The sequence below is a fragment of the Dendrobates tinctorius genome, unplaced genomic scaffold (genome assembly GCF_039654945.1).
Source record: "Dendrobates tinctorius isolate UK_male_01 unplaced genomic scaffold, ASM3965494v1 ptg000164l, whole genome shotgun sequence".
NCBI classification, from domain to species: Eukaryota; Metazoa; Chordata; class Amphibia; order Anura; family Dendrobatidae; genus Dendrobates; species Dendrobates tinctorius.
In genome coordinates this window covers 776378-796571 of record NW_027361831.1, presented here as the reverse complement: position 1 = coordinate 796571, position 20194 = coordinate 776378, and the positions used below count along the sequence as shown (strand labels likewise).

At 47.3% G+C, this 20194-nt stretch overlaps 1 protein-coding gene across 4 annotated transcripts in view; it reads right to left on the bottom strand.

Annotated features, from left to right (window-relative positions):
• The window catches only part of LOC141053008 (uncharacterized), a 76321-nt gene extending 72713 nt beyond the window's left edge, over positions 1 to 3608 (bottom strand). The window contains exon 1 of one of the 4 annotated variants that reach the window (XM_073550330.1): positions 3507 to 3608. Coding sequence is in view for 1 of the 4 variants with exons in the window: in XM_073550331.1 (XP_073406432.1) it covers positions 3507 to 3533 (27 nt within the window). In the remaining 3 variants the exon portion in view is untranslated. The remainder of the gene's footprint in view (positions 1 to 3506) is intronic. The other 3 variants (XM_073550331.1, XM_073550328.1, XM_073550329.1) reach the window with 3 other exon arrangements.
• Between the last annotated feature and the right edge of the window lie 16586 nt (positions 3609 to 20194).

Here is a 20194-nt window from a genome sequence, read left to right as displayed (position 1 = left end):
TGACCAGAGGTAGACCAGGAAGCGAATTCACAACAGGGCTCCATTTGTTGCCCTACAGACATCCAAATGATAGTGAAGTTCTTGCAACACATGGGTAACAATGTCTGGTGCAACAGAGTGAATTACATCTGTGATTCTCTGTTTTAAGTGATTAATGTCATTGATACGTTCAATGTACACATGTTGTTTCACATAACCCCAAAAGTAAAAGTCTAAGGGCGTCAGATCAGGGGATCTTGGTATACTTGTATACTTTCCTATGACTGGTCAAAAGTGCACCATGACTTTACGGACACACTGTAGTTCTTGATTACAAAGTTACACTTTACACTCAACATCATGGCATCATCAGTCAGGTACACCCTAGACACGTTTCAATGGCCCGGAAACTTTCCCTCCAATGTACCCTTCTCATGCCATCAAATGTAGAACTCAAATGATGCACAGTTTTGAATCCAGCCAGAGGTGTATTTGGGGGGGTAGCCGGGGCATGTGCCCCGGGCACAGCCGGCAGGGGGGCGCAGTCAGGCCACCTAATGCGGCGGTCTGCAGTGTCTCCCCCAGCGGCTGCATTCTGTGCCGGCTATCAAGCTGACAGCTGCCGCGCGCTGGCTCCCAGGGATCAATTGTACTGGCATCTGTACAGATGCCAGTACAATTGAAGCTCTGATCGCCGGGTCAGAGCGACGCCAGCAGTGTGATCAGGTCATGTGATCACGGTGCTGACATTACTCGCCGGCGCCAAGAAGGGAAGTGCATCGGTGGTAAGTGTGTTCCACTCTGGAGCTGAAGAAACCACCAAAGATTGAGGGCGGGGGATTTGGAGTGGGGATGGGGGGTACATAATGTGTGGGGAGATTGAGCGGGGATTGGGGGGTTATTTAATGTGTGGGGGGGATTTGGAGTGGGGATGGGGGTACATAATATGTGGGGAGATTTGGAGTGGGGATTGGGGGGTTATTTAATGTGTAGCGGGATTTGAGGTGGGGATGGGGGTTACTTAATGTGTGGGTACATTTGGAGTGGGGATGGGGGGTTATTTAATGTGTGTGGGGAGATTTTGAGTGGGGATGGGGGTACTTAATGTGTCGGGGGGATTTCGAGTGGGGATAGGGGGTTATTTAATGTGTGGGGGATTTGGAGTGGGGATGGTGGTTATTTATTGTGTGTGAGGGATTTGGAGTGGGGATGGGGGTTGGAAGATTTGGAGTGGGGATGGGAGTACTTAATGTGTGGGGAGATTTGGAGTGGGGATGGGGTTATTTAATGTATGGGGGATTTGGAGTAGGGATGGGGGTTATTTAATGTGTGGGGAGATTTGAAGTGGGGATAGGAGGGTTATTTAATGTGTGTGAGGGATTTGGAGTGGGGATGAGGGGTTATTTAATTTGTGGGGAGATTTGGAGTTGGCATGGGGTACGTAATGTGTGGGGGGATTTGACGTGGGGATGGGGGGATTTAATGTGTGTGGGGAGATTTGAGGACACAAAATAAAGAGTATGTATGTATGAGGGCATGTAAGAGGAAACAGTATGGGGGATGGGGGATGGGTTCAGACAATATGGGGAGCGAATGGGTAAATGTGGACACAGTATGAGTAGCGATGGGAAAAATATATGAGGACATAGTATGGGGAGTGACAGTGATGGGATGTATGCAGACACAGTACGGGGAGTCAGGGGTATGTGTGAGCAGACAGTATAGAGAGTGATGGGGGTAAATATATGAGGAGGTAGTATGGTGAACAGGAGGGATGTTAAAGGAGACAGTATGAGGAGGGAGGGGAAGAGTGTGAGGTGACAGTATAGGGGGAGAAAAGTGAGTGGGCACAGAATAGAGACTGAGTAGTGGGGGTGTAGCATGGGGGGACAGTGTAAGGGTACAGCCAGGAGGAGACAGTATACCAAGGAGGGGGAGTGTGATGAAAAGGTACAGTACAGAGACTGAGCCCTATAGGGAGGACACAGTGTGAGAGGGCAGTGTGACAAGGTATTCCAGTCTGGAAAGGAGAGGTCAGTGTGAAGAGCATGTACCAAAAGAGGGACAGTGTGGGATCATATTTTGTGCAGACAATATAGTGAGGGGCAATTATTTATTCATGGGCTCAGTATACTGCAGACATTTTTATTTAGGAACATCATAATGACACTGCCCTCTTTAAGGGCATCGTGTGGAGATTTGCTGCAGAAGACCGGAGAAGATGGAAGTCTGCAGAGACGAGATGTGGATGAGAAAACTCATCATGGGGCCTGGACAAGAAGGAAAATGACTCCAGAGACGACGTTATCTATAAGGTACCTGGATGTAAATGTTATTAGTGATACTGACTAATTGTCATGTTTTTATTTGTTAGGAGCATTAAAGGGGTTGTCCAGGTTTGTGCTGAGTCTGCTGTCATTCCTTGTGACTGCAGACTTCTGAATTCTCACAGTTCTCACTGAATGCTGTCAGGATTCTCTCATGCCGGTGATTTACATATATGCGGTCACATGCTGACTAGACATGTGTGGCCTCACTCAATGAAAATGAACGGAGCGAGGCCGGGCACGTCTAGTCGGAATGTGGCCAGAAGTATATAAATCACATGGTTGTGCTGACATGACCGTGTACTCTTGCCACCGGTACGGGAGAATCCTAAAAGTGTGCAGTGCATTCATTGTGAGAATTCAGAAGCTGCAATGTCAGGATTCAGCTCTGCAGGTTCCAGTGTCATCACATGGACACTTCACTCATATGCGATTTTCATACTTATGGTCCAGTGACAACGAGCTTCTCTTCCTGCTTCTCTCAGTTTCTCACTGGACATTGAGAGCATTAGGGAGAGCAGCTCTTCAGTACATGACTACGTGTGCAAATCGCATATGTACTTGGGGGGGGCGCCAAACCGAATTCTTGCCCCGGGTGCCAGAAAGCCTAGATACACGTCTGCACCCAGTATTATTATTATTATTTATTGTTATAGCGCCATTTATTCCATGGCGCTTTACATGTAAGGAGGGGTATACATAATAAAAGCATGTACAATAATCTTGAACAATACAAGTCATAACTGGTACAGGAGGAGAGAGGACCCTGCCCGCGATGGCTCACAATCTACAAGGGATGGGTGAGAATACAGTAGGCGAGGGTAGAGCTGGTCATGCAGCGGTACCTTCATACCAGTAACTTCATTTTGTCACTTATTCTCTGCAGCAGTAATGCAGCTCCAATATCATATCCTCAATGTGTCCATAGTATACATTACAGAGGGCAGCTGGAATTAGTCACATACAGAGCGGCTCACACATGTTCACATCTGCCTGTAAGGAAGTGACGGTCAGCCTCATGATAATAGAAGCCGATCAGTTACATTATATGGAGCCGAAAATGGCAACAAAATCCAGAGACCTGGGAGGAAAGAGAAAGGTCCCGGCACCAGAGATAAGGGAGGCAGAGGGAACAGTAGTGTCAGCACTGAAGGGGTTACTGCCCCCTGTGCCCAGTAATGGGGAATCTCCAGCACCTACCTCCACCTGCAGAGCCGCACTCCACATATATGGCTGCTCTGTGCGCACAGGACCTGGGATGAGGTCACAGGAGGGGAGGAGTCAGGGGTCACATGATCAGGGGCCTCAGTGTATGCAGGACTCTGCTGTGCTGGTTGTCATGGTGCTGGATGAGGGGAAGTTTCTGTGTGGGGTCGGCGGCATGTGTGAGCAGACAGTATAGAGAGTGAGGGGGTAAATATATGAGGAGACAGTATGGGGAGTGACAGTGATGGGATGTATGCAGACACAGTACGGGGAGTCAGGGGTATGTGTGAGCAGATAGTATAGAGAGTGAGGGGGTAAATATATGAGGAGACAGTATGGTGAACAGGGGGGATGTTAGAGGAGACAGTATGAGGACGGAAGGGAAGAGTGTGAGGCAACAGTATAGGGGGAGAAAAGTGAGTGGACACAGAATAGAGACTGTGTAGTGCAGGCGTAGCATGGGGGGCGGAGTAAGGGTACAGCCAGGAGGGGAAAGTATACCGAGGAGGGGGAGTGTGATGAAAAGGTACAGTATAGAGACTGAGCCCTGTAGGGACGACACAGTGTGAGACGGCAGTGTGACAAGGTATCCCAGTCTGGAAAGGAGAGGTCAGTGTGAAGAGCATGTACCATTGTACCAAAAGAGGGACAGTGTGGGGTCATATTTTGTGCAGACAATATAGTGAGGGGCAATTATTTATTCATGGGCTCAGTGTACTGCAGATATTTTTATTTAGGAGCATTATAATGACACTTCTATCTTTAAGGGCATCGTGTGGAGATTTGCTGCAGGAGACCGGAGAAGATGGAAGTCTGCAGAGACGAGATGTGGATGAGAAAACTCATCATGGGGTCTGGAAAAATGGCACCAACCCACCCAGGGCGAGCTGACCTAGTGAAGACCATCCCCTATACAGGGAGTGTCAGGGGCAAGCCCAAGGGGGTGAGGTACCACGACTGCTGGAAGCAGGTGGCCGGCTCACAGGAGGCACGAGTGAGTTTGTCTAGCAACAGGGAATGTGCAGAGTAGAGGAATGTGCAAAGCGTGGACACAGGGACACGCAGGGTATGGACAATACAGAGCGAGTATACAGGAACACCGAGAGTACAGGACAATCCAAGCGAGTGAACGGGACCATGGAGAGTACAGGACAATGCAAGGCGTGTACACGGGAGTGCGCTAGATACAGGATAGTGCAAGGCGGGTACACGAGAGCACGTATGGCGTGCACAGATAAGCAAGCCCGGGTGCGAGCAGAGCAGGGCGCGTGTGAAGGAGCACGCCTGAGTACAGAGTTAGATGAAGCGTGTGCAGAGAGTGCGCCTGAGTGCAAGGTTAAACAGTGGGTGTGCTGAGAAGCACGACAGGAATAAGTTAGTAGCTGAGCATGTGCAAAGGAGTGTGACAGAGCAGAGGCAGAGCATGTGCAATGAAGCACGATAAGGCAGAGTACAGGAACGAGCACAAGGCAGAGTTCAAGAATGGAGCACAAGGCAGGGGACCCGAATACAGCGCACAGCCAGGCAAGGACCAAGCCAGGAAGCACAACAATAATCAGGCACCTCCCATAGGAAGAGGCAGCATGATATAGGGCAGGAGCACAGGGACTTCTGGGTCAGGTCCTGCAGGACCATAGAGAGAACAAGGCTGCAGCTAGAACTGAGAAGAGCGCACATGCGCACTAGCAACATTGTGCAGGCATGGAACAAAGTACGAGAGGTGTGCATGTGAACCCGACAGGAACCCCAGAGCGGCCTCGGTGCTGGAAGTGGTGACGCTGGGTGCGGGGTCCTGCCCCCAGATGACGGCGGCGTGACAGTACCCCCCCTTTACGCCCCCTCTTTCTATGGCTAGAAAGAAACAGACAAAATCTGAGGAGCATGAATATGTTCCCTGGGTTCCCATGACCTTTCTTCATGGCCAAAACTCTTCCAATCAATTAAGAAAATGATTTTTCCTCTTACCTTCTTCATGGCCAGAATGTCATTCACCTCAAACTCATCTCCCATGACAACAGGCTGGGGTGTGTAGCCTGGAGAAGGATGGAACTGACTGAAAACCACGGGTTTGAGGACACATGAAAGGAATGAGGAATAAGGAGCGAAGCAGGTAGCTTCAGCTTGTACGCTACTTCATTAATACGCCTGAGGACCTCAAAAGGACCAATGTAATGGGGACCCAGTTTGTAAGAAAGTACCTTAAGATGAATGTATCTGGAGGAAAGCCACACTTTGTCACCAGGGAGATAAGGAGGAACGTCCAGGCGCCTCTTGTCAGCATATAATTTCATCCTGACTGGTGCTTTCTCAAGAGCGGTTTTGGTCTCTTGACATGCCCTGGAGAACTCCACGGACAGAGAGTCGGCTGCAGGCACACCCAAGACAGGAAGTACCGGTAGAGGCACATTGGGATGCTGTCCGAAGACAATGAAGAATGGAGACTTGGTGGACTATTCACTGGAGTGGTTATTGTAGGCGAACTCAGTCCAAGTAAGTAAACTGAGCCAGGCTTTCTGATGAACATTTGAAAAGTGCCGGAGATAAGATGCAAGGATTTGGTTGGTACGTTCCACCTGCCCATTGGTTTGGGGGTGACAGGCAGAAGAAAAGTACAGTGTCACCTTCATGAGTCCACAAAGAGCTCTCCAGAACCAGGAGGTGAATTGAACCCCTCTGTTAGAGACGATGTGTAGAGGGAAGCCGTGAATTCTGAAGATATGGGAGATGAAAATCTTCACCAACTCGGGAGCAGAGGGTAGACCAGGAAGAGAAATGAAATGGGCCATCTTTGAGAAATGGTCTACAACCACCAGGATCACAGTACAACCTGAGGAACGAGGCAAATCAGTAATAAAAATCCATGGCTATGTGCTGCCATGAAACCAAAGGCACTGGAAGTGGAAGCCGGAGGGCGGTTGTCTGGGTACCTTGTTCTGGGTGCAGGAAGCCACAAAGTCTTTGACATCTTTGGATCTTTGCCACCAATAGTAGCGGGAAATCAAGGACAGAGTCTTTTTGTCACCAACGTGGCCGGCAATTCAGGATGAATGTCCCCAGTCTAACACTCGTTTTCGGTTGTTCTCCGCCACGAAGGTTCTTCCCGGAGGTAATGTGGTCAACTTGACAGGAGCCACGGTAATTATCTTGGACAGATCGATGATATGAGAAGGTTCCTCTTCAGTATCAGTCGACTGGAAAGATCTTGATAACGCATCCGCTTTAACGTTTTTATCGCCGGGTCAAAAATGGAGTTCAAAGTCAAAGCGGGCGAAGAACAAAAACCACCTGGCTTGCCAGGGATTGAGTCTTTGTGCAGACTGGATGTACTCCAGGTTTTTATGATCCGTGAAGATCTTGAACGGATGTACGGTACCTTCCAGTAAGTATCTCCATTCCTCCAAGGCCAACTTAATGGCCAAAAGCTCTTTGTCGATAATGGAGTAATTTCGCTCAGTAGGGGAGAATACTTTAGAAAAGAAGCCACAGATGACTTGGCGTCCAGAAGAAGACTTCTGCAAAAGGACTGCACCGGCCCCGGTAGAGGATGCGTCCACCTTGAGAGTGAAAGGTTTACTAAACTCAGGGCGATAAAGCCCTGGAGCAGAGGCAAAGGCTTGCTTCAAGGACTGGAAAGCATCTTCTGCCTCAGGGGGCCAAGCATTAGGGTTAGCTCCTTTGCGGATGAGGGATGAGATAGGGTGAACCAATGAAGAGAAATTGGGAACGAACTGACGATAGTAGTTCGCAAAGCCAAGGAAGAGTTGGATTGCCTTCACCCCATGGGGCCGTGGCCAATCGAGAACAGCAGACACTTTCGCCGGATCCATGTGTAGACCAGAGTCCGAGATAATGTACCCCAAGAATGGCAACGACGTCTGTTCAAAGACACAATTATCGAGCTTGGCGTAAAGGCAGTCCTCCCTCAAACGCAGAAGTACTTGGCGCATGTTCTTTCTGTGGGCAGACAGGTCTGTAGAAAAAAATGAAGATATCGTCCAGGTAGACTACCACGCAGGAGTACTTCATATCCCGGAAGATGTTGTTCACGAACTCCTACAATACCGCTTGAGCATTGCAGAGGCCGAAGGGCATGACTAATTACTCATAGTGACCATCTCGGGTGTTAAAGGTGGTCTTCCACTCGTCACCGGAACGAGTACGGATCAAGTTGTAGGCCCCACGAAGATCCAACATAGTGAAAATTTGTGCTCCCCTTAGCAGGTCAGAGAGCTCCTGGATCAGTGGCAGTGGTACTTGTTCTTGACCGTGATGTCGTTCAGCCCTCGTAGTCTATGCAGGGATGGAGGGAGCCATCCTTTTTGACAAAGAAGAACCCTGCTCCTGCGGGTGAGGAGGACTTTCGAATGAAACCTCTGGCAAGATTCTCTTGGATTTACTCCGACATCACTTGGGTTTGGGCAGGAGATATCGGGTATATTCTACCCCTGGGTGGGGTAGAGCTAGGAACAAGGTCAATCAGACAGTCATATGGCTGATGAGGAGGCTCAGTCTCGGCCTCCTTTTTGTCGAAGACATCCACGAAAGACCAGTAAGCCGACAGCAGACCTGCAGGTGCCGAGGACAGACAGGCAGAATTCATCGGATGGACGGACAGCAGGCACTTCTTCTGACAGGATGGTCCCCAGCGGAGTATATCGCACGACCGCCAGTCCAGGATTGGCTAATGAGTCCGTAACCAAGGGAGACCAAGAAGAAGCTGGTGAGACATAGTCGATAAAAAAATGGAAGGAGATCTTCTCTTGGTGCAGGGCTCCAATCTGCATCTCGATTTCTTTGCTGATGTGGGTAACGGTCTCCTCCAAGAGTTTACCATCGACCGAAGCAATCATCCGAGGAGTCTCCAGAGATCTGACAGGAATCTGGCATTTTTTAAAAGCCTCGAGCCTAATAAAGTTCCCTGCCGCATCTGAGTCTATATAAGCCTCTTCATAATAATGCTTAGAGTCCAAATTTAACAATACAGACACGATCAGCGGAGGAGAGGAATCACGTATACCTAGGGAGGCCTCTCCTACCACTCCTAGGCAGAGAAGTTTCCCGGCTTCTTGGAACAGGAGCGAAGGAAATGAGAAGGACTCCTGCAGTAGAAGCAGAGTCCATGTGCAAGCCTCTCCTTGCGACGCCGTTCGGCCATCTTGAAACGGTCCACCAGCATAGGCTCAGAAGCGGGGGCCGCAGAAGAAGGCACGAGACGCGAATGGAAAGGACTGCCAGTAGACGGAGAGAGGCGGGGAGGTCTTCTCTCTCTAGCAGCCTCACGGGTATGCTCTTGAAAGCGCAGGTCAATGCGTGTCGCAAGAGAGATCAGATCCTCTAAAGAGGTAGGGGTATCCCAACCTTCCAGTTCGTCTTTAATCCGATTGGACAGGCCACACCAGAAGGCCCCTACGAGGGCCTCGTTCGAACTGAGTTTGGAGGACAAGGTGCGAAAACGGATGGCATATTGCCCCACCAATAGAGTACCTTGATGGAGGTTAAAGAGGGACTCGGTGGTGGAAGCCAGACGACCCAGCTCGTCGAACACCTTGCGGAAGGTGTCCAAAAAGGTGAAAAGCTGAGAAACGAGTGGAACATTACGCTCCCAGAGGGGATTCACCCATGCTAACGCCTCCCCCTCTAAGCTATTTTAGCGCGATCGGTGGGATAGTGCTGCTGCAAGAGCTCAAAATGTAACCAACATTGGTTCAAAAATCCCTGCCAAAACATGGGGTCACCACTATATCGGGGTAAGAGAAAAAAAAGTGTGATCCAGCTAGAGATGGAGGCGGCTGCAACTTTATAAAGCTTTATTGGACAACTTAAAAATATATTAGTTCTTTAAAAATGTCTCCATAGCAAACACCAAGCACACCAGTGAGGCAGATCAACGCGTTTCAACTAAAGAGTCTTAGTCATGAAAAATTGCCGTTCAAAATTGCCGTCCCCCATTGATGTGGGCTTAAGTGTAATGAGCATGGTTTAACTACTTCCTCACCACCATCTGTCAGCTAGTGTGTGCCATTGTAATCTCTGCCTTGAGTGTGATTTTTGGCCTTTATTCATCTGGAGTTTCTAGGGGCTAATGAGCTTAACTCACACAATGTCTGTGTAATTTTAGCCTCACCCTGTTTATCAGTAACTGTGTGCAACATCAGTTAAAGGTTATATCTCAATTATAACCTTGGTTGTTGCGTTTTTGGCCTTTATTCAACTGTTACTTCTTTAGCATAAGCGCAGTGAAGTGTGTTTTATTCTTCAGTTTGCTATATCATTCTTCAGGATATGCACAGCGCCTGGTCTTCACTAGCAGCTATTGCAGTAGTTTTCTTAGGTGAGCGCCAGTGTGTAGAATTTATTGTTTTATAGTTTTTATAACGGCAGTTAGTCACGGCAGGAGTCAGGACCCCAAACTATGTACCTGTCTCTTTTGGGTATGTCTGCTGAGTAAGCACTTCTTATTACTTGAATCAAGCTTTTCTATTAACCCTCCTACTCTTTCACCATGTATACATATGCCCTCACAGCATTTACTCCATTACTCCTCACTCTCCTTCGCTATCCTCAAACCCCAGCACCCTCTAACCAAATAATCATCTCTCCTTCCTCCCCACCTGACCTCCTCTGCTGAACTGCTCCTCAACCTCAAATCTGTCCTAATGAAACATAAAACAAGCTGCCCACTCTCCTTCCATCTGCTCTCCCTTTCTCTGCTTCTCACTGCTGGCGACATATCTCCCAATCCTGGACCCCCACAGCTCATAAACCCCAATACTACCCCTTCCTTCCGCTCCCTATTTAATATTAACTACTGCAATCTTTCCAACTTAAAACCCACGCCATTAACACCCAACCCCATTAACACCCAACACCCTGCACCCTCTCTCTGGAGCACTTTGGAATGCCCCCTCCATCTGCAATAAGCTTCATGTGATTGATGACCTCTTTCTCGCAATCTTGCCTTTCTCGGCCTCACAGAAACCTGGTTGACACCATCTGACACCGCCTCCACTGCCGCGCTGTGTTACGGCGGCCTCTACTTCACCCACATGCCTCGCCCTGGCAACAGACACGGTGGAGGAGTGGGTCTTCTCCTTTCTTCCAACTGCACCTTCAACCCAATTCCACCTCTTCCCTCCCTAATCCTCCCCTCTTTTGAAGTCCACTCTGTCCGCATCTACTCTCCCTCCAACCGGCCATCTTATACCGACCTCCAGGCCCGACCACTGCCTTCATTGACCAATTCTCCACCTGGCTTCTTCACTTTCTTTCAATTGACATCCCCACTATCATCATGGGTGACTTCAACATCCCCACTGATACCCTTCAGTCAGCAGCCTCAAAACTCCTGTCCCTTACTTCATCCTTTGGACTTAGTGGTTCTCCTCAGCCACCCACACAGATGGACATACATTAGACCTGGTCTTCACCTGCCTCTTCTTTCTTTCTAACTTCACCACCTCCCATCTCCCTCTATCTGACCACCATCTACTCACTTTCTCATCCCTCAACATGAGCACCCCCACAGAAACCTTGCACACCTAGACACCCACACGCTCTCTGACTCTATTCTACCACGGGCATCCATATCCGCACTTCACGACACCTACAGTGCCACTGCTTTCTACAATGCCACTCTCGCATCAGCTATTGACACGGTCGCCCCTCTTTCATGGCAGAATGCGACATACCAACAGACAACCCTGGCACAATAACTTCACTAAAAAGCTCCGGCAAGTGTCCAGGATTGCAGAGCGGCGTTGGAAGAAAACAAATTCGCAAGACGACTTCACTGCATTCAAACAGGCAACACTCTCTTTCAAATCTACCCTCACCCCTTACTTATCACAATTAATGACATCACTCTTTCCCCAGTACCGGAAGTCCGCAGTAACCCTTGACTCTGCCCTGTCCTTCAAACCGCACATCCAAGCTCTTTCTACTTCCTGTCACCTCCAGCTCCAAAATATTTCCAGAATCCGTCCTTTCCTCAACCCTCAATCAACTAAAATGCTTGTGCACGCCCTCATCATCTCCCGCCTCGACTACTGCAACATCCTTTTCTGTGGTCTCCCTGCTAACACCCTTGCACCTCTCCAGTCCATCCTTAACTCTGCTGCCCGACTAATTCATCTCTCTCCTCGCTACTCCTCCGCTTCTCCCCTCTGCAAATCTCTTCACTGGCTCCCATTCCCTCAGCTTATCCAGTTCAAATTACTAATACTGACCTACAAGGCCATCTATAACCTGTCTCCCCATGTGTCTCTTAACTAATCTCCCGATACCTTCCCTCACAATCTCCGGTCCTCCCAAGACCTCCTTCTCTCCTCCACACTTATTCGCTCCTCACCCAACCGCCTCCAAGACTTCTCCCGAATAGCCCCCATCCTCTGAAATTCCCTGCCCCAACACGTCCGGCTATCAACCACACCAGGATCATTCAGACGGAACCTGAAAACCCACCTCTTCAGGAAAGCCTACAGCCTGCAGTGATCCCCGCTGCCTCCTCACCACTACCGGAGATATCACCTCAACCAACACCGGAACTGCTGCAACCCACCAACCTACTGTCTCCTTCCCCACTATCCTGTAGCATGTAAGCCAGAAAGGGCAGGGTTTGCTCCCCTCTGTATCAATCTGTCATTGTAAGTTTGTTTACTGTGATATCTGTAATTTGTATTTAACCCCTTCTCATGTACAGCACCATGCAATCAATGGTGCTATATAAATAATAATAATAACTAGCTGGGCATTTTACATGAGGGGAGGTATCTGGAGATTATCTGGAGTTAGTGATAAGTTGAAAAGGTGGGTTAGGGATGGGATAAGAGTGGTGGTGATGCTGGGGAGGAGGTGGGATGGGATTGGGTCAAGTGCACAAGTGGTGAGGTGTGATTTGGAGAGATGAGCAAGCTCCCCTTCAGTGATGTTAGATAAGGAGGTTGTGGGGTTTGGGCATTGGCCTGGTATACAAAGGTGTTGAGGTGGTTGGGCAATATATTATATATACAGTGGGACAAAAAAGTATTTAGTCAGTCAGCAATAGTGCAAGTTCCACCACTTAAAAAGATGAGAGGCGTCTGTAATTTACATCATAGGTAGACCTCAACTATGGGAGACAAACTGAGAAAAAAAAATCCAGAAAATCACATTGTCTGGTTTTTTTTCATTTTATTTGCATATTATGGTGGAAAATAAGTATTTGGTCAGAAACAAGCAATCAAGATTTCTGGCTCTCACAGACCTGTAACTTCTTCTTCAAGAGTCTCCTCTTTCCTCCACTCATTACCTGTAGTAATGGCACCTGTTTAAACTTGTTATCAGTATAAAAAGACACCTGTGCACACCCTCAAACAGTCTGACTCCAAACTCCACTATGGTGAAGACCAAAGAGCTGTCAAAGGACACCAGAAACAAAATTGTAGCCCTGCACCAGGCTGGGAAGACTGAATCTGCAATAGCCAACCAGCTTGGAGTGAAGAAATCAACTGTGGGAGCAATAATTAGAAAATGGAAGACATACAAGACCACTGATAATCTCCCTCGATCTGGTGCTCCACGCAAAATCCCACCCCGTGGGGTCAGAATGATCACAAGAACGGTGAGCAAAAATCCCAGAACCACGCGGGGGGACCTAGTGAATGAACTCCAGAGAGCTGGGACCAATGTAACAAGGCCTACCATAAGTAACACACTACGCCACCATGGACTCAGATCCTGCAGTGCCAGACGTGTCCCACTGCTTAAGCCTGTACATGTCCGGGCCCGTCTGAAGTTTGCTAGAGAGCATTTGGATGATCCAGAGGAGTTTTGGGAGAATGTCCTATGGTCTGATGAAACCAAACTGGAACTGTTTGGTAGAAACACAACTTGTCGTGTTTGGAGGAAAAAGAATACTGAGTTGCATCCATCAAACACCATACCTACTGTAAAGCATGGTGGTGGAAACATCATGCTTTGGGGCTGTTTCTCTGCAAAGGGGCCAGGACGACTGATCCGGGTACATGAAAGAATGAATGGGGCCATGTATCGTGAGATTTTGAGTGCAAACCTCCTTCCATCAGCAAGGGCATTGATGATGAAACGTGGCTGGGTCTTTCAACATGACAATGATCTAAAGCACACCGCCAGGGCAACGAAGGAGTGGCTTCGTAAGAAGCATTTCAAGGTCCTGGAGTGGCCTAGCCAGTCTCCAGATCTCAACCCTATAGAAAACCTTTGGAGGGAGTTGAAAGTCCGTGTTGTCAAGCGAAAAGCCAAAAACATCACTGCTCTAGAGGAGATCTGCATGGAGGAATGGGCCAACATACCAACAACAGTGTGTGGCAACCTTGTGAAGACTTACAGAAAACGTTTGACCTCTGTCATTGCCAACAAAGGATATATCACAAAGTATTGAGATGAAATTTTGTTTCTGACCAAATACTTATTTTCCACCATAATATGCAAATAAAATGAAAAAAAAAACGACAATGTGATTTTCTGGATTTTTTTTTCTCAGTTTGTCTTCCATAGTTGAGGTCTACCTATGATGTAAATTACAGACGCCTCTCATCTTTTTAAGTGGTGGAACTTGCACTATTGCTGACTGACTAAATACTTTTTTGCCCCACTGTATATATATATATATATATATATATATAATTTTATCCAGTCCGTTAAAATATACCGACAGCTGTGACTTAATAACAATACATCAAGAATAAACACCCAAAATGAAACAACATGTAAACCATATATATATGTATACTTATTTTCTTTTTTATATTATCATATATTCTTTATATAATATATACTTTTTTTCCTTTTTTTATAAAAAATAAAAATAAAATCCATAAATACAGAGTTCATAACAATACATAGGTTGGAGGGCAGGACAGAAAACACACCTGGTGGGAAGAGAAGAATTCTTGTGCTGTACACGCTATATCCAATGTCGGGAGCGGTGTCAAAGGACGTGACAAGATCTGATTAGTCCTTAAGGGTACTCTCACACACATGAACAGTCTGCAGATACTCGGCCAAGCAGTTGCTGTACGTGTCTGTACCCTGATAGACTGGGCACTGAACAAGTGGTCGGTCAGTTGGAGAGATACTGCACCACTGGAAATTAGTCATTTCAGTATCGTGCTCGGCCATTCATTGACGCTAGCACTCAACCGCGGCAATGAAGGTCTATGGCCATAGCCACCCACTCAGTCGAGCAGGTGGACGCAGCAGCCACTCAGTGTAAGGGCGGCTTTCAATTGACAGCCACTCAGCTACAGCAGCGATCGACCACGGCTGAGCGGCTGTCAATTGACAAGTATGAAGGTACTGTAAGGGAATTTACCAGACCATGACAGCGGTAGGTAAGCTAGCCATACCTATTAAATTTAAATTAAAGGAAAAGTATGCAAGGACACCCCAGCGATGAAAACAGCCAGGACAGGGATCTGCCATGCTCAGGAATGCCCCCTGCAATGTTGTATCCCACTGCCACATGCAGCAATTGCCGCCGTCACAGCGGGGTATTGCTGAAACGTCATGGATTGGATGTGATGGGGACCTTAGTAATGATAGCAACCATTTAATTGCAGCTGTACCCCTGAAAAATAAAAATGGACAAAAGCGCGTTTTCATGGAAATATTTTGTGGACATTCTTGTGGTGCGAATTGTCTTAGGTCGGTAAAAGCCAGAGCGACTGGCATAGTACAGCCCCTCACAAGCCTCTTTGGCATAGTGTGGCCCCTCAACAGCCACTATGATGTTGAGGCCTTTCAGGAGCCAGTCTGGCATGCAAGGCCTCTCAGGGGCTACTTTAGTATGTGAAGCCCAAGACCCACTTTGTTGTGCGGGCCCCCTCAGGAGCCAGTCTGGTTCCCAGGGCCCCTCCAAAACCACTTGGTGCCAATGAACCTCAGGAGCAAGTCTGGCATGCAGGACCCTCTCCCTGGGTAGCCATTTTGGCATGCAGGAATCCTTGGTAGCCACTTTGGTGCACACAGCCCCTCGGTAGCCACTTTGGCCACTTGGTAGCCACTTTGGCATATTCAGCACCTTGGTAGCCACTTTGGCACATTTGGCACCTCGTTAGCCACTTTGTCCACTTGGTAGCCACTTTGTCCACTTGGTAGCCACTTTAGCACATTTGGCACCTCGGTAGCCATTTGGTAGCCACTTTGGCATATTCAGCACCTCGTTAGCCACTTTGTCCACTTGGTAGCCACTTTAGCACATTTGGCACCTCGGTAGCCACTTGGTAGCCACTTTGGCATATTCAGTACCTCGTTTGCCACTTTGTCCACTTGGTAGCCACTTTGTCCACTTGGTAGCCACTTTAGCACATTTGGCACCTCGGTAGCCACTTTGGCCATGTTGACACATGCTGCCACTTTGCCTCGGGGGCCACTTTAGCGCTCCGGGCCCCTCAGGGGCCACTTTGGCACACTGGGCTTCTAAAGCCATTTTGACATCCGACTGCAGAGATGGCAAACCAGAACTACAACTCCCAGCATGCCTCAACTGCTGCAGGTTGCAAGGGCATGCTGGGAGTTGTAGTTTTACAACAGCTGGAGTGTCAAAGTTAGCCATCACTGGGTGGGGCTTTTCAGAAGCCATTGGCGTGCTGTGCCTTTAAGACCTTGAATCAGCGATCTGTCAGCTTCTATTAGCTAATACATATGTATAGCTGCCATCTTTGTAAGGTCACTGCACCTGCACTGTGGCTTCAATCCATGTCAGTTGGGGGTCATGGAAAGGTCTCCATTAATTCCTGTGGGAAAATTTTTGCTTAAAATGCGATTTTTTTAAAAAAACTACAAATCGGATCGACTCCAAAAATACATAGCACTAGTGTCCCCACCGAGGGCTTCTAAACGCCTCCTGAACGGGGTCTCTGCGCCGAGTGGTTCGGGCCACATTAATTGCAGAAATTGCAGAGAAGTAAAATAATAAAATAGAAGAAATCGGATTACAAGATGTTGCTTGAACCTAGAGGTTCAAGCACCATAATAATAAAAAACAAAGCTACAGACCGACAGAGGGCGAAAACGACTCTCCACTGACCGGGATGACCGTCATCTTATTCGAATGTAACTCAGCAACCGCAGGATGACATCAAGTGACTTACAAAAGGCAAATGGCAGCTGGGGTGAAGTGCATGGCAAGAATAGTTCGTAACAGGATCCTGGAGGCAGGGCTCAAGTCATGTAAAGGTAGAAAAAACCCTTTCATCAATGAGAAGCAAAGGAGAGCCAGGCTGAAGTTTGTCCAAGACCATAAGGATTGAACCATAGAGAACTGGAGTAAGGTAATCTTTTCTGATGAGTCTCATTTTCAGCTTTGCCCAACACCTGGTCGTCTAATGGTTAGATGGAGACCTAGAGAGGCGTACAAGCCACAGTGTCTTGCATCCAATGTAAAATTTGGTGGAGGATCGGTGATGATCTGGTGATGCTTCAGCAAGTCTGTAATTGGGCAGGTTAATCTTTGTGAAGGACGTATGAATAAAGCAACATACAAGGTTATCCTGGAAAAACAGTTGATTCCTTCTGCACAGGCTATGTACCCTAACTCTGAGGACTGTTTTTTCCAGCAGGACAATGCGCCATGCCACACAGCTAGGTCAATATATGGATGAAGGACCACCACATCAAATCCCTGTCATGGCCAGCCCAATCTCCAGACCTGAACCCCATTGAAAACCTCTGGAATGTAATCAAGAGGAAGATGGATAGTCACAAGCCATCAAACAAAGAAGAACTTAAATTTTTGTACCAGGAGTGGTATAAGGTCACCCAAAAGCAATGTGAAAGACTGGTGGAAAGCATGCCAAGATGCACGAAAGCTGTGATTAAAAATCTTGGTTTTTACACAAAATATTGATTTCTGAACTCTTCCTGAGTTAAAACATTAGTATTGTTGTTTCTAAATGATTATGAACTTGTTTTCTTAGCATTATTTGAGGTCTGAACGCACTGCATTTTTTTGTTATTTGACCATTTCTCATTTTCTGGAAATAAATACAAAATTTAGTGCTTGGAAATTCGGACACATGTTGTCAGTAGTTTATAGAATAAAAGAACAATTTACACTTTACTCAAAACTATACCTAAAAGAGAAAAATCAGACAAACTGAAAATTTTGCAGTGGTCTCTTAATTTTTGCCAGAGCCGTATATCAGTGATTCCTGGTTGCACTATACCCTATGAGGGGGGCAGCATTATTCCCTATGGCGGGAGCTGCATTTTACCGTATGAGGTTGGCAACATTATTCCCTACGGGGGAGCTACATTACACCCTATGAGAGGGGCAGATTTATTCCTTATGGGGGAGCTGCATTATTCCCTATGAGGGGGGGCAGTATTATACCCTTTTGGGCAGCTGCATTACACCCTATGAAGGGGCTACATTATATTCTATGGGGGGCTGCATTATACTCTATAAGGCTCTATAAGGCTGGCTGCATTATATTCTTTGAGGGGGTTGCATTATACTATATGAGATGGCTACTTTATATTCTATGAGAGGGGCTACCCAAACCCCTACTATATAATTAAGATGTGTACTACCTTATATTATGCCCTGATATTAGAGCGTTTTGCCGCACAATTGGTGGCCTTGTATTTATTTCTATGTAGCTACATAGTAAGCCCCAAGAATGATTTTCTCTGGTGGGCCCAAGGTCCTCCAGTTGGACGCTGCATACATACAGCGGGCATGGAAAGTAGTCATGAAAGCCTTGCTTAAAGCAAATGAAGGACTCCCAGACTATGAGAAATATTATTCTCTGGCCTGATGAGACAAAGATACAATTTTTTGGTGATAATTCTAAACGGTATATGTGGAGAAAACCCGGCACTGCTCATCTGCCCAATACAATCCCAATAGTGAAACATGGTGGTGGCAGCATCATGCTATGGGGGTGTTTTTCAGTTGCAGGGACAGGACGACTGTTTGCAATTGAAGGAAACATGAATGCTGCCAATTACAGAGATATCTGGATGAAAACCTCTTCCAGAGTGCTCTGGACCTCAGACTTAGAAGGGTCACCTTCCAACAAGACAATGACCCTAAGCACACAGCTAAAATAACAAAGGAGTGACTTCAGAACAGCTCTGTGACCATTCTTGACTGGCCCAGCCAGAGCTCTGACCTTAACCAAATGAAAAGCAAAAAACAAATATCCTGAAAAAAAAAGTTAAAAATAAATTGCAAAAATTGCTTGAAGATAGTAATAATAATAAGGGTATTTAGTAAACATAATTTTGATCAAAATAATGTACAAGCCATCCTGCCACATCATGGCAACCCTTGTGGGACAGTCCTAACTCTTTTACACAGGGAAATCTGTCCACACTAGCAGACTCCCAAATACTCACTCCCATGTGCTAAACACACCTCGATTACATAGCTTGTAACCACACCCACAGGTGAGGTATGGATCATATGGGCTGGTCACATGGTCATGACCTCACTGTAGGTCCTCAAACACCTGCAGGTCCTGAGGGAAAACAGGGGTACAATGAGCACCCTCACCCAGAGGTGAGGTAATATGGGTATACAAACCCTCTTATCTCTCATAGCTACCCGCAACCTGGACTCAGATGCACTAAATGACATATTAGTGCTCATATGCACTAAAGACAAAATACTCCGGGTTGCTTCACAGGGAGCATCCTTCCCTGTGACATATACCTCCCATTAACCACGTGACCACCAGTCACACCACATATTATTATTATTTATTGCTATAGCGCCATTTATTCCATGGCACTTTACATGTAAGGAGGGGTATACATACTAAAAATAAGTACAATAGTCTTAAACAATACAAGTCATAACTGGTACAGGAGGAGAGAGGACCCTGCCCGTGAAGGCTCACAATCTACAAGGGATGGGTGATAATAATACAGTAGGCGAGGGTAGAGCTGGTCGTGCAGCGGTTTGGTCGATCAGTGGTTACTGCAGGTTATAGGCTTGTCGGAAGAGGTAGGTCTTCAGGCTCTTTTTGAAGGTTTCGATGGTAGGTGAGAGTCTGATATGTTGTGGTAGAGAGTTCCAGAGTAGGGGTGATGTGCGAGAGAAATCTTGTATGCGATTGTGGGAAGAGGAGATAAGAGGGGAGTAGAGAAGGAGATCTTGTGAGGATCAGAGGTTGCGTGCGGGAAAGTACCGGGAGACGAGGTCACAGATGTATGGAGGAGACAGGTTGTGGATGGCTTTGTATGTCATGTTAGGGATTGACAGAGGGGAGAAGCTGGGGAATAGCAGGGGGACAGGTGGATTAGTCGGGTAGCAGAGTTTAGAATAGATTGGAGGGGTGCGAGAGTGTTCGAGGGGAGGCCACAGAGCAGGAGGCTGCAGTAGTCAAGGCAAGAGATGATGAGGGCATGGACCAGGGTTTTTGCAGATTCTTGGTTGAGGAATGAACGGATTCGTGAAATATTTTTGAGTTGAAGTCGGCAGGAAGTGGAAAGGGCTTGGATATGTGGTTTGAAGGAGAGATCAGCATCAAGGATTACTCCGAGGCAGCGAGCTTGTGGGACTGGGGAGAGTGGGCAGCCATTTACTGTAATTGATAGGTTCGTTGGGGGGGGTCACATGAGATGGGGGAAAGATGATGAATTCTGTTTTGTCCATGTTAAGTTTCAGAAATCTAGCGGAGAAGAAGGATGAAATAGTGGACAGACATTGAGGGATT